This window comes from Sminthopsis crassicaudata, chromosome 4, assembly GCF_048593235.1.
Source record: "Sminthopsis crassicaudata isolate SCR6 chromosome 4, ASM4859323v1, whole genome shotgun sequence".
Classification (NCBI taxonomy): Eukaryota; Metazoa; Chordata; class Mammalia; order Dasyuromorphia; family Dasyuridae; genus Sminthopsis; species Sminthopsis crassicaudata.
The window spans coordinates 222,277,764-222,291,309 of NC_133620.1; the positions used below are offsets into that span (position 1 = coordinate 222,277,764).

General features: G+C 31.4%; 1 protein-coding gene across 2 annotated transcripts in view; it reads left to right on the forward strand.

Annotated features, from left to right (window-relative positions):
* Positions 1-13,546, forward strand: part of RNGTT (RNA guanylyltransferase and 5'-phosphatase) — a 313,552-nt gene that overhangs the window by 153,283 nt on the left and 146,723 nt on the right. For both annotated transcript variants that reach the window (XM_074310316.1, XM_074310315.1), the window contains one exon: positions 13,164-13,232. In XM_074310316.1, the coding sequence (XP_074166417.1) occupies positions 13,164-13,232 (69 nt within the window). The remainder of the gene's footprint in view (positions 1-13,163; positions 13,233-13,546) is intronic.

Sequence of the window (13,546 nt, forward strand, 5' to 3'; positions counted from 1 at the left end):
AAACTATTTTCTAGATCAGTTATTTTTCCAGTGAAATGACATTTTCTTCTATTTTTTTCATTCTTTTGATTCTTTTTTTTCTTAATGTCTTATGTAGTTATTACATTCCATTTGCCCAGTAATAATTTTTAAAGAATTTTTTCAGTGAACTTATCTTTTTTTTTTTTTTTTTTTTTTTTTTTTTTTTTTTTTTTTTTACTTAGTCCATTCTACTTTTTAAGTTCTTGTACTTAGTAAATTTTTTGTACCTCCTCTATTTTCACTTGGTCTTCTCTGCTTTTTAAGCGTTACTTCCTTTGGTGAATTTTTATCTCTTTAGGCCAGTTGTAGTTTTTAATGCTATTCTTCAGGGTGTGTGTGTGTGTGTGTCCCTCTCTTACCAAATTGTAAATTTTCTTTACATCACTTCCATTTATTTGTCCTATTTTTCCTCTATTATTCCTAGTTTTTTATTTAATTGTCCCAGGAATTCTTGTTGGACTTGGATCCAGTTAGGTTTTTTTTTTTTTTTTTTTGAGACTGCTTGCAAATATTTTCATATATTGTCTTTTGAGATTGTCTTGCTCTTCTCTATCACCTTAGTAGGTTTTAATGATCAAGTTTTTTTTTTTTTTTTTTTTTTCCTCCTTATTTTTCTGGACTATTTCTTGATTTTAACTTTATATTATAGTTGAGCTCTATTGATCTGGGGTTGGAAAGGCACTATCCCAAGGTTCAGGTTTTTTTGTGCTGCTGTTTTCAGTACTAGTTCTGGGGTCTTTGAGTTTTCAGTGTTTTTAAAGTGGTATAATCGGGAAAAAGGTATGGTGACTACTTTCTTGATCTGTATTCAGGACTTTACCTAAGAAGGAGCCCTGGCAGACTCCCTGCAGCTGTAAGCGCTAGTGCCTCTCTTGGTTGTGGAGTTGTGCCTAAAGTCCCACTCTTCTCCAGCAACATATACTAGTGTTCCTCTCTTCTTTGGAACTGTCACCAGAGCTCCTACTTCCTTTTGACAGAACACAAGTACTCTTCTCTACCCTGCAACTATAACCCAGAACTGCTTATGGACAGAATTACCAGTGAATGATAGCTATATCTAGTTTTGGGAAAAGGACCTCTGTAATCTCTTTCTCATCACTCTTTGGGTTGAGAGTTTTCAAAGCTGCGCCTTTTGTCTGGGCTGTTTTCAAGACTTCACTGTTGGTGCTGCCATCACTGCATATGTGTACACCAGACAAAGTTTTCACCTTGGTGTCCCAGATTTGTCCTGTTAACCTAAATTTTTTTAGGCTGAAAAAATGTCTTATTCTGACTCTTTACTTATTGCTTGCTGTGCTTTTAATTTTTTTTGTTGTTGTTATGTTAGTATTGTTAAAATTTTCAAAACTAAAACTGCAATGGAGGGACTTGGCATCTTCACTTTATCCCTGTATTTATTGGGAAAGCTTCCAGTATATGTCCCTAGTGTACATTATGCTTACTTTTGGTTTTAGCTAGGTACTTATTGTGACTGCAACATAATCCTTATGTGTTATTCCTTATAGCTTTCTTTTTAAACACAAGTGAGTATTGTACTTTGTTAAAGCCTTTTTATGCACCACTGGAGTTAATTATGTGGCTTTACATGTTTTCATTTTAATATGATTAATAATTACTATTTTGATTTTTTTTTAATTTGCGAACTACTGTAATCTCTTTGATAGGACTTCATTCAAAACTTTTGAATCTTCATTCCTTAAATTTTCCTGTCTCTCTTTCTGACCTCTTTCTCTTTGATGGCTGTTTGCCTGGGGGTTGGATTTTAAAGCTATTTCATTTTCCTCCAATACTTGGCAATTAATATGGTATCTGTCTTGGTCTCTGGCCACAGTTGACATTTAGGGAACAAATTGGACCCATCTGGTTGTCATTCCTCATTGCTTCTGGCAGGCCTGGTGGATGCTCAGCCTCAGTTCCATCTGTTCCTCAGTTTTCTATGTAGTATTATAGCACATTATGCTACCACAATACAGTCCCAGTCAGAGAATGCTTCTGGTTTTCTGTAACATAGAGAGTTGCAGGGACAGGGTTAAGTTATTCTCTAAGCTGTTATTTGGCTAAGCTTTCTAGAACATGGTCATTGACGGGGAGAGGCTCAAGTTAAGGACAAGGGTTAGTTTATTCACTATTATTTTAACATGTTCTTATTCCATTTGGATTTTTGATGTTTTAGGTCCTAGAAATAGCTGCAATTGCTATCTATTTTGAAGAGATTTAAGAGTCTGTCAGGGTTGGAAAATATATCTAGTCTTCCATGTTATTGGTCATATGCTAGTCTCATATATTATCTAGTTCACTCTTGACAGATCCACCTTTCTAGTATTGTAATAATTTATCAGACCTGTGAGATCTTTCAAAAAGTTTTAAAATCATAAATTCATATCCCAATCAATTAAACTATTACAAGTAAAACTTTCATGAAACTCTAATGAAAATATATTAAAAATCCAGATGATTTGATGTCTACTGCTTTTACTTCTCTCTGATCTTCTACCTGGAAAAAAGTAATTATGAAAATTGTAATTCTGAAGGAGAATGCTTCCTAGTTCAAAGAGATTTTCCTGCTCATCCCACTTTAAAAGTCCTTCTCTGCCTTGCAATTAAATGTTCTCAAATTAAGATTTCTTTTTCTTACATGTGAAAAACATTTGAAAAGGTAATTTAGGAAGAACTGTATTCTGGGGCAGGGAGAGATTGACAGAAATAATCTATTTGCTTCCTTGATTTTGTAATGTAGACATATTGTAAAATTAAGCTTTAAGACAGCAAAACATGTTTTTTTATTTTGACACATTGGCCTTGATATACAAAGCAAATCTAATTTTCCCAACCCCTTTTTTTCCAGTATATTCTTTAATTGATTAATATTACATATATTATGATGATTATGAAATTAAGCCTAGTGAAGGTGTTAGAGTACTTTGAAATAATGAGCTTTAAAATGGAGGATAATATCAAAACCAAAATATAAAAAATTAAGTTGTGTAGTTTTGGCTAGGATATAAAATAATTAGAAAGCTATGTTGGAATAACAAAATATTCATATAAAAATCTAATATTTTGACTCATATTAAAAGAGACTCACATGTCCTTGGAATATTATCAGGGTATTATGCCTAATCAGGCTTAGAAAGAACCATAGTCTTAGATCACTGTCAAAGCAATTCATTTTTTAGTCTTTTGCAATCAGATATTTTTACATGTCAGTTCAACAAACACTGATTAAGTGCCTACTCTCTGTAAGGTACTATGTTAGGTACTTAAGACACACAGAGAAACATTCCCACCTTAATTTGGGACTACCTAATGCCAGTGTAATCATTATGATGCCTGTTTTATAAGGCCAAACCTCACCAATGACATCATGCCTCCATGAAAAGCATAGATGAGCTGAAAAAGGGTTGAATGGACCTGAAGTAGCAATCAGTAGCCAATCAAAGAGATTAAGGTTCTTCCACAGTTGATAGGCTTGCTCTGAAGGAACATATGTCTTCAGATGATGGGTTGCTGATCTCTTGTGAGATAAGGATAAAGTTATTCCTAAGAGTTATGATCTGCTAGAGGAAATAAGTTAATTGATCTCTTTTCATTGATGTAATATCTATGTATGTCAACATATGTCTTATGTAATATATACATATTATATATTATCTACTACTATATTAATAGTATGATAGATATGCATGTACTAAATATTTTTAGTGATCTTAATATTTGTTTTAGTAATATTTATATTATATATATATATATTCTTATATGATAGAGAACAATAAATGTATGTTCTGTACATAAATATTCATAGTACATAATATGTAGATTACATGCTTATATGTTATATATATATGTATATATATATATGTATATGAATGTTTCTATATGCGTGTATGTCTTATAACATTAATTTACTCCATCACAGGAAGACAGATTCCTGAGAAAGGCACATGAAAAAGGGAATCCTTCTAGGAACTAACGTGAAATATTTAGGAAGACACAGCCCCATTTATCTGGAATATAGAGATTGTGAAGGGGAATGTGAAATAAAACTGGAAAAATAGGACATTATTGACCTTGAAAAGAAGACCTTTAAATGTCAAGCTGAGGATTTTTGTTTTATCAAGTAGAAAATGGTGAGCCTTTGGAAATTTGATAATAGGATTGATATGTCTGAAACTTATTCCTTAAAAATGAGTTTTAAAAAAGTCTTATGTGGAGAGTAGATTTGGAGAGAAATTTAAGTTGAGATGTTGAGGGGGCTTTCTATGAGGATAGCTCTATGAACATTATTCAGAACCGTGATTGTTGGATACAAAACTTGACAGAAATAAATTTATTAAATTAAAATAAAATATCTTCTTAGAGAAATCCAAAGTAGAATACCACCCAGTTTGAAAATTTAATCCATGACATTTTTAAACTTACAATTTATAAGATTCAAAACAAGTACAAAATTCCATATTCAATATTAGACAAAGGTATAAAGTATAAGTAACCATTTTTGATTCATCGAAAACCGAAACTTTAATACCAAACTTTTCACTTCCTTTTAAGCCACTTTTTCTTTTTTTTTTAATTGAAGCTTTTTATTTCAAAACCTGAAAGAATGATTTTTCACTTTTTCTATAGATTTCACCTGTTCAAAGATAAACTCAAGCTGAATTATAGACTCTTCTGTTAATTGAATTAAAATACATTCTTGCTTTTACTCATTGTTTAGGGAAAATTCTTTTGTGAGGTGCTGGTATCATATTCCCTTCATCATTTTTGCTACCATAAAACAAGCTACCACAAATATTTTTATATATCCTTAAGGTTTGTTTGCTTTAGTTTCCTTAATCTCTTTACCCTTTTGTTTTTTCTTTCCTTTTTGAGTGAAAATGCTTTCATCTGCCATTCTCAAAATCTGTCTTCCTATGATGGAGTTCCATCACTATGCTTAAGAGCTACACCTGCTAATTGTCTTATTGCCACCAAAGTGAATTTATGTACCCTACTATGTTTAATTGAATTCATAATTTATGAAATTATGAAATGGGGATAGGCATGTCTGTTTCTTTGAATATCAAACACTAGATTACTATAGTCATTGACTATTTTGTCTTGTGAACCTAATCAACTGATCAACTACTTTATTTCATAGCCAGTACCAAATGGTTTGATGACCAGTGCTTCATAATATAGTTTTAAGGCTGATACAACTAGGCCATTTTCTTTTGCATTTGTTTTTTTCAATACTTACCTTGAAATTCTTAACCTTTTGTTATTCCAGATGAATTTTATTATTTTTTTAAAACTGTGTAAAATAATTTCTTGGCAGTTTGATTTTCATGGCACTGAATAAGTAGATTAAGTAGAATTGTCATTTTTAAAATATTTGCTTCGTCTACTCATGAGCACTTGATATTCTTCTTTCCACTTGTTTAGATATAACTTTGTGTGAAAAGTGTTTTGTAATTGTGTTTATATAGTTCATGGCTTTGTTTTGGCAGGTAGACTCCCAAATATTTTAAATCTACTGTTATTTTAAACGGGATTTTTCTTTATGTCCCTTGTTGCTGGACTTTGATAATATACAGAGATGCAACTTTGCTAAAGTTATTGTTTTTGGTAGTTTTTTAGTTAATTCTCTAGGATTCTCTCATTATACATCAGGTCATCTGTAGTGATGATTTTGTTTCCTTGCTATCTACTCTAATTCCTTCAATTTCTTTTTCTTCTCTTACTACTAAAGCTAACGTTTTTAGTGCAATTTTGAATAGTAAAAAATACTATTATTTAGATAATGGGAACCCTCATTTCACCCCTGATCTTATTGGGAATGCTTCTTGTTTATTCCTATTAGAAGTAATGCTTGCTGATGGTTTTAGATAGATGCTACTTATCTTGTTGAGGAAAACTCCATTTATTCCTAGGCTCATTAGTGTTTTAAATAGGAATGGGTATTGTTAAATGCTCTTTCTGCATCATTTCAGATAATCATATAATTTCTGTAAGTTTGGTTATTGATATAGTCAATTATGCTAATAGTTTTCATAATACTGAACCAGTTCTGCATTTCTGGTATAAAGTTGCTGTAATCTTTTTACTAATATTTTAAGTTTTTTGCATCATTATTTATTAGGGAAATTTTCTTTCTCAGTTTTGATCTTACTTGGTTTAGTTCTCAGCATCATATCTATGTCATAAAAGGAATTTGGTGGGACTTCTCTTCCCCAATTTTTCTGAATAGTTTATATAGTATAGGTATTGATTGTTCTTTAAATAATTGGTAGAATTCACTTGTAAATCCATCTAGTCCTGGAGATTTTATTCTTAGAGTTCATTAATAACTTGTTCAATTTCTTTTTCTAAAATGAGACTAAGTAATTTATTTCTCATCTATTAGTCTGGGCAATCTGTATTTTTATAAATATTCTTCATTTAACTTAGAAGATTTATTGGCATGCAATTGGGTAAAATAGCTTCTAATTATTGCTTTAATTTACTTTTATAATGTTAATGTAAGTGGTAAATTTACCATTTTAATTTTTTATACTGGTAAATTTTGTTTTGTTTTGTTTTTTGTTTTTCCTTTTTCTAATCAAATTAACCAAGGTTTATCTATTTTGTTGGATTTTCCTTAAGACCAACTCTTTTTTGTTTTTCCTTTTTCTAATCAAATTAACCAAGGTTTATCTATTTTGTTGGATTTTCCTTAAGACCAACTCTTAATTTTGTTTATTATTTCAATAATTTTCTTACTTTGTTTTCTTAATCTCTTTGATTTTCAGAATTTTGAATTTGGTTTTTAATTGGGGGGGTTAATTTGTTCTTTTTCTAGCTATCTTAATTGCATGCCCACTTCATTATTGATTGTTTCCATGATTTGCTGCTTGACCCACTAATTTTTTAGCATTAGATTTGTTAGTTTGCAGTTTTTATGTAAACTATTTTTCCATGGCCTTTTATTACACATAATTTTTATTACATTATAATTATTTTATTGCCATACACTGCTGAGAAAAAGGTATATTCCTTTTTATCCTTATTCAGTTTTCTCTATCATACCTAACTTTTTAAAAATTCTATTCACCAACTTAACTTCTTTCTTGTTTATTTTATGATTCGATTTATTTAGTTTTGAAAGAGAGATGTTGAGATCCCCTACCAGTATAGTTTTGCTGTCTTTTTCTTTCTGCAATTCAATTAACTTCTCTAAGAATTTGGATGCTAAACCATTTGGTGTATATGTGTTTAGTAATGATATTTCTTCATTATCTATGATACCCTTTAGCTAGATGTAGTTTCCTGAAATCTTTTAAATAGATTTTTTTTTAACTTGTTCTGAGATTAGGATCCACTACCCCTTCTTTATTGTTATTACTTATTATAGCTTTTTATTTACAAGACATATGCATGGATAATTTTTCAGCATTGACCCTTGCAAAATCTTCTGTTCCAAGTCCCCCCCCCCCCCCATCTTCTCCCCTAGATGGCAGGTAGACAAATACATGTAAAATATATTAAAGTATATGTTAAATGCAATATAAGTATACATATTTATACTGTTATCTTGCTGCACAAGAAAAATTGGATTTAGAAATAAGGTAAAAATAACCTGAGAAGGAAAACAAAAATGCAAACGGACAATAACAGAAGGGGAGGAAATGCTATGTTGTGGTCCACACTCATTTCCTGTAGTTCTTTTGCTGACTACCCCTCCTTTTTTATGTCAGCTGAAGCATAATAAATTCTGTTTCAGCTTTGTACTTTTACTGTGTATGTGTATCTCTACTTAAAATGGAATTCTTGTGAGCTAGAAATTGTAGGATTCCGGTTTTTAATCCAGTCTGTTATCTGCTTCTGTTTCATGGCAGAATTTATCCCATTTGCATTTACAATTAAGATTACTAATTCTATTCTCCAATTGATGGGCATTTACTCATTTTCCAATTCTTTGCTATCACAAAAAGCACTGCAAGAGACATTTTTGCACATGTGGGACCTTTTTCACTCTTTATGATTTCCTTGGAATACAGATCCAGTATGGCACTGTTGTGGGTCAAAAGGTATGAAAAGTTTGATAGCCGTTTGGGCATAGTTTGATTGATCTCCAGAATATTGGATCATTTCACAATTCCACCAACAATGCATTTGTACCCAGTTTTTTCCATATCCTTTCCAACATATACCATCTTTTCTTGTCATCTTAGCCAGTCTGAGAGCTGTGAGGTAGAACTTCAACAGTTGTTTTAATTTGCATTTCTCTAATCAGTAGTGATTTAGAACATTTTTTCATATGATTGTAGATGATTGATTACTTCATCTGAAAATTGTCTTTTCATATCTTTCGACTATTTATCAATTGGGAAATGACTTGTATTCTTATAAGTGTAACACAGTTCTTTATATATTTTGGAAATTAGACTTTTATCCTAAACATTGTAAAGATTCTTTCCCAGCTTTGTATTTCCCCTTTAATCTTGTTTCTTTTGGTTTTGTTTGTGCAAACCCTTTTAAATTTAATGTAATCAAAGTTGTACGTTTTAATTTTCATAACGTTCTCCAGTTCTTCTTTGGTTATAAATTCCTCCTTTTCCAAAGATCTCTTGCTTTCCCATTTTGTTTATGGTATCATCCTTTATAACCATATCATGTACCCATTTTGACTTATTTTGGTATTTAAATTAATTTTACTAATTCTGCATTTCTTGCCATCTATTTTTCTCAAGTTATACCTTTCTCTCTCCTTTCACTCTTTCTCTCCTCATCAGTGTATGCTTATGACCATTATCTCCCTTAATATGTCCTCTTTTTTTTTTTTTTTTTTTTTGGTTCCCTCTGCTTTTATTTCTGCCTTCTGTTTTATTAGACTCCTATTTTCTTTTCCCTTTCCCCTCCTACTACCCTATAGAGTGTGACAAGTTTCTGTATCAAACTATGTATGTTATTCTTTCTTTGATCCAATCCTGATGACATTAAGGTTCAAACAATTCATCTCCCCTCCTTTCTTTGGGGTTTACATTATTATAGGATTATAATTTATATTAATTGTGGCTTCTATGAACCCATCTATCTCTGTATATATGGTCATTTTACAATTAGGACATGGATAAAAAAATGTGAATAGAACACTTGCCCACTAAAAACTGAATTAAAGCCACTAACTTATTTCATAAATTATGTCATTCAACAACTGTCAAGTGGTCAGTGATTTTCTAATTTCTACACAGAAAATATTTGAACCAGAAATCATGAGGTAAAAGGTGTCATTTCTCACTACCAACCAAGTCACTCAGTTCTTGCTTCACTATGTTAAAATGGGTATACTATTGATGAATATTTAGTAATTTGCAAAAACTCATCAGTTCTAGCAAAATTGTAGCTTCTATAAAAATTAGAAAATATTTTAAATGGTAATTGCTTAAATAATTTTAGGAAATCTAATAGGCAACACACTAAAATGGTCATTAGACTGATTACATGAAATCTTATTTTTAACTATAACATTTAAAGAAAAAGAAAAGCTATATACAAAATTTCTTCATTAATTCAAAGAAAAACATATAAATTAAGCTTTGAACACACATATATAAAATATATAAAATATAATTTAAGCATAAAAGAACTTAAGTAACTGAATGAATCACTTGAACATATTGTAATAATACCAGAACAATTTTTTTTAATCTTGTAATACCAATTTCTCTTTCATATTGATCAAATTATGAAGTAGGCTCCTAAAACTAAAATTGTGGCACATCCTTACCATACTGTACCAACAACTCCTCTCCCCCAAGCCAAAAAGAGCCAAATTTAGAACCACCAGCATTCAAAACAGGTCAGATCTGCATGATGTAAATTTACATAAAGCAAGAACTGTCTGCAATAGATCAAGAACCACAGAACATCTCTGGCTTCCAATACGGTATTGTTGTTGAAGTGTATAATGATCCCCTGGTTCTGTTCATTTCACTCAGCATCAGTTCATGTAAGTCTCTCCAAGCCTCTCTGTATTCATCCTGCTGGTCATTTCTTATAGAACAATAATATTCCATAACATTCATATACCACAATTTATCCAACCATTCTCCGATTGATGGACATCCATTCATTTTCCAGTTTCTAGCCACTACAAAAAGGACTGCCACAAACATTTTGGCACATACAGGTCCCTTTCCCTTCTTTAGTATTTCTTTGGGGTATAAGTCCAGTAGTAGCACTGCTAAATCAAAGGGTATGCACAGTTTGATAACTTTTGGGGCATAATTCCAGATTGCTCTCCAGAATGGTTGGATTCTTTCACAATTCCACCAGCAGTGCATCAATGTCCCAGTTTTCCCATATCCCCTCCAACATTCATCATTATTTTCCTTTTCAGGAATAGGGAGTGGGGCCTGTTTCTGGCCAGAAATATTAAAATGATTCTTTAAGATTCTTCTTTAATAAATTTTTCTTTTATATTTGACTTTATGTCGAATGTATTTCTAACATCCCCAAATCTTCTGCTCTTCTATACTGTCCTTTTACTTTTAGTGGTGCTTCTGTCTTCCCAGGCCCCCCGACTTACAACCTAGATGATATCCTTGATTTCTCACTCACTCTCACTTCACACTGTCAATCATTTGCTAAGTCAGTGTGTTTTTATACCTTCATTCTTCTAACACATGCCCTTGCCCTGTTTATTGGATATCAATTCTCTATACAGCTGTCTAATTCATTGTACTGAAACACAGGAAATTTCATCCTTATAATAATTAACTCTACTGATTTTGCCTCTGTCATCAAATATAAAATCCTCATTTTTTCTTTTTAAAACTCTTCCTAACTTGACTCTTTCGTGTCTTTACAATTATTTTTTAAACATATTACTTATCTTCACAGCTTGTATAATTGATACTGGTGGTCTTGCTGATCCTCTCATAAGATACATGATATCCTGACTTCCCACCATGCTATACTCTTTAGAACTTCTCCATCATGTCCCCAGGAATCTCATCGTTCTTCTAATTTACATCAGCCTTGTTACTCATATCTCATCAATATTTTCTATCCTTGGTACTTTACTGTTTGGAGAACGGAGGAGTGAACTCCTCTTAAAAACTCCATTTAAGGAAGATATCCAAACTACTTAACTCTTCACTTCCCACCCAGCTGCACTCTTTTGGAATTATCCATTATGCTCTTGGCATTGAGTATTTTCCCTTCCTGCTTTTAAGGTTCCTTTTGTATTATTTTGTATTTAGATTGCAAGGCCCTTGAAAGCAGAGATGTCTATTTTATATTTCTATCTTTAGGATTTAACTATTTCTTAATGTACATTGTTTGACAGCATATTTTACTAGCTGTGCCCTCATGTCTTGAACTTTCTCCCTCCTCATCTCAGCTTCCTGCCTTTTCCTGGCTTCTTTCACATTTTTGCTGAAGGTCCTACCTTTTGCAAGAAGCCTTTCTTAATCGTCCTTAATCTTAGTGTCTTCCCTCTTTGATTATAATTTGTCTTCCCCGTATGTCTCTCCCTGTTTCTCTGAGTTCTTAAATATGATCATTCCTTATGGATCAGTAACATTTCATTATAGTCACAATTTATTTACCTTTTCTCCAAATGATGGACACCTTTATTTCAAATTCTTTACTATTAAAAAAAAAAGTGTTGCAGTGAATATTTTAGTTTAGGTTTCTGCTAAAGCCCCACCTTGTTCAAGAAGCCCTTCTTCATTTTAATGCCTTCCCTCTAAAATTTTCTTCAATTTTTCTTATACATATATATATATATATATATATGTCTTATTTATACTTAGTTGTTTTGCATTTTGTATTTCCTATTAGACTGTGGGAACTTGAGTGGGAAATTTTTTTGCTCTTTCTTTGTGCACTAAAGTACCTTGAACTTAATATATGCTTTAATGAATATTCTTTGATTTGTTGACATCATAGGTAAGTGAGGCCTTCTTGACTTCCATAAGGAGTATACTGCAGTTCTCGTCTTTTCATAATAGCTTTCAGTTACAGGATTCAACACTACTGACTGATTTAGCACTCATTCTACTATAATTCATTTGTATTATTCAAAGATAAAAATCCATATTCTTGACATTTGAAATGCTTCAAAGTCTTCATTTTGTTTGGTTTTCCCACTCTTGCTCCTTTTCTGTCTTCTTTGTTCGATGTTATCTTTGTTATCTTTATATCTTATAATGGAAAGGCTGAACCTTGTTAGGAAAATCTGAGGGGAAAAAAAATCCTGCTCCAAATGCTAGCTGAGTGACCATAGACATGTGACTTAACTTTTCTATGCCTCACTCTGCTTATGTGTAGAATGAGAAGACTGAGTTTTATGATGTACAAGATTCTAGTTCTGAATTTATGGTATTTGATGCAAAATTTCCCCCCTCCCAATGGTTTCCCTTCTTATAATTTCTGCATTGATTTTTTTTTTTGCACAATAGCTTTTTATTTTGTTTATGAGTTGTTTATTTTGTTTGCTTTTGATTGTCTTTGTACATTTTTTAGTTAAAAATTTTTCTCCTTGCAGTTTTGAAAGTTTGATTTCTGTGAAACAGTAGGCTACATACTTTCAGTTGTTCTTGATTTTTACTTATATAGTCTCTTTCTCTGATATACTTTTTATATGTCTTTTAATCATTTACCAAATAATTATTCTTTTGGTACAGACATAAGATTTTATTTTTAGGACCTGAAAGGGAATGCCAGAGGAAACTTCCATCATTAACTCAAATCATTGCCTGCTTTGCAATTTAAAGTGACTTGCTCATTGTCATATTACCATTCAAAGGCTGGATTTGAATTTATATTTTCCTAATGCTGAAGCCTATCCTTTATCGATTACTCCCCTTGGTGGTTTTTTAAAAATTTTAACCAAATCATTGCTTGATGAAATAATTTATTGTCTAGTAATATATTTTTTTTTCATTAATTTGCTTGAAATGTTTGATCTTTTCTTCAAATGAATTTATTATTTTGTATCAGTTATATATTATTTTCTGCATTTGATATATGCTAATATGCTTATTTATATATGTATTGTTTATTGAATCTAGTTATATTGTTTGTTTTTTTCTTAGGATTAGCAAAGTAACATAATCAAATTTAGTTTTTAATTTTTATGTTTGCCAAGAATACTTGCTTTTTTTTTTTTTTAACAGCTTCTTGAAGGAAGTTTTGCCAGAGAAGTCAGTCATGAAGTAGATGGACTTATTTTTCAGCCTATAGGGGTAAGTTGAAGTATATATTATTAAAGTTTTTGCTTTTCTCATAATTTTTTAAGACTAAAAGTTCACAATGCCACATAATCACTTTTGCTGTATGTATGTATTACTATTTGTAGAAGTTATTCTCTAAACAATTATTTGAAGGTAACTGACTTTTAAGGCTTGCTTTTTTAGTGAAGAAATATCCTTATAAACCATGACAGAGCCATAAGGTTGGGCTGATTTGTTTTCTGCTAATATATTGTATTCCATTTAATACTGACCCTATCTTTCACAGTCATCTGCTTTTCCTCTCTTCTCTATGCCATAACTTATTT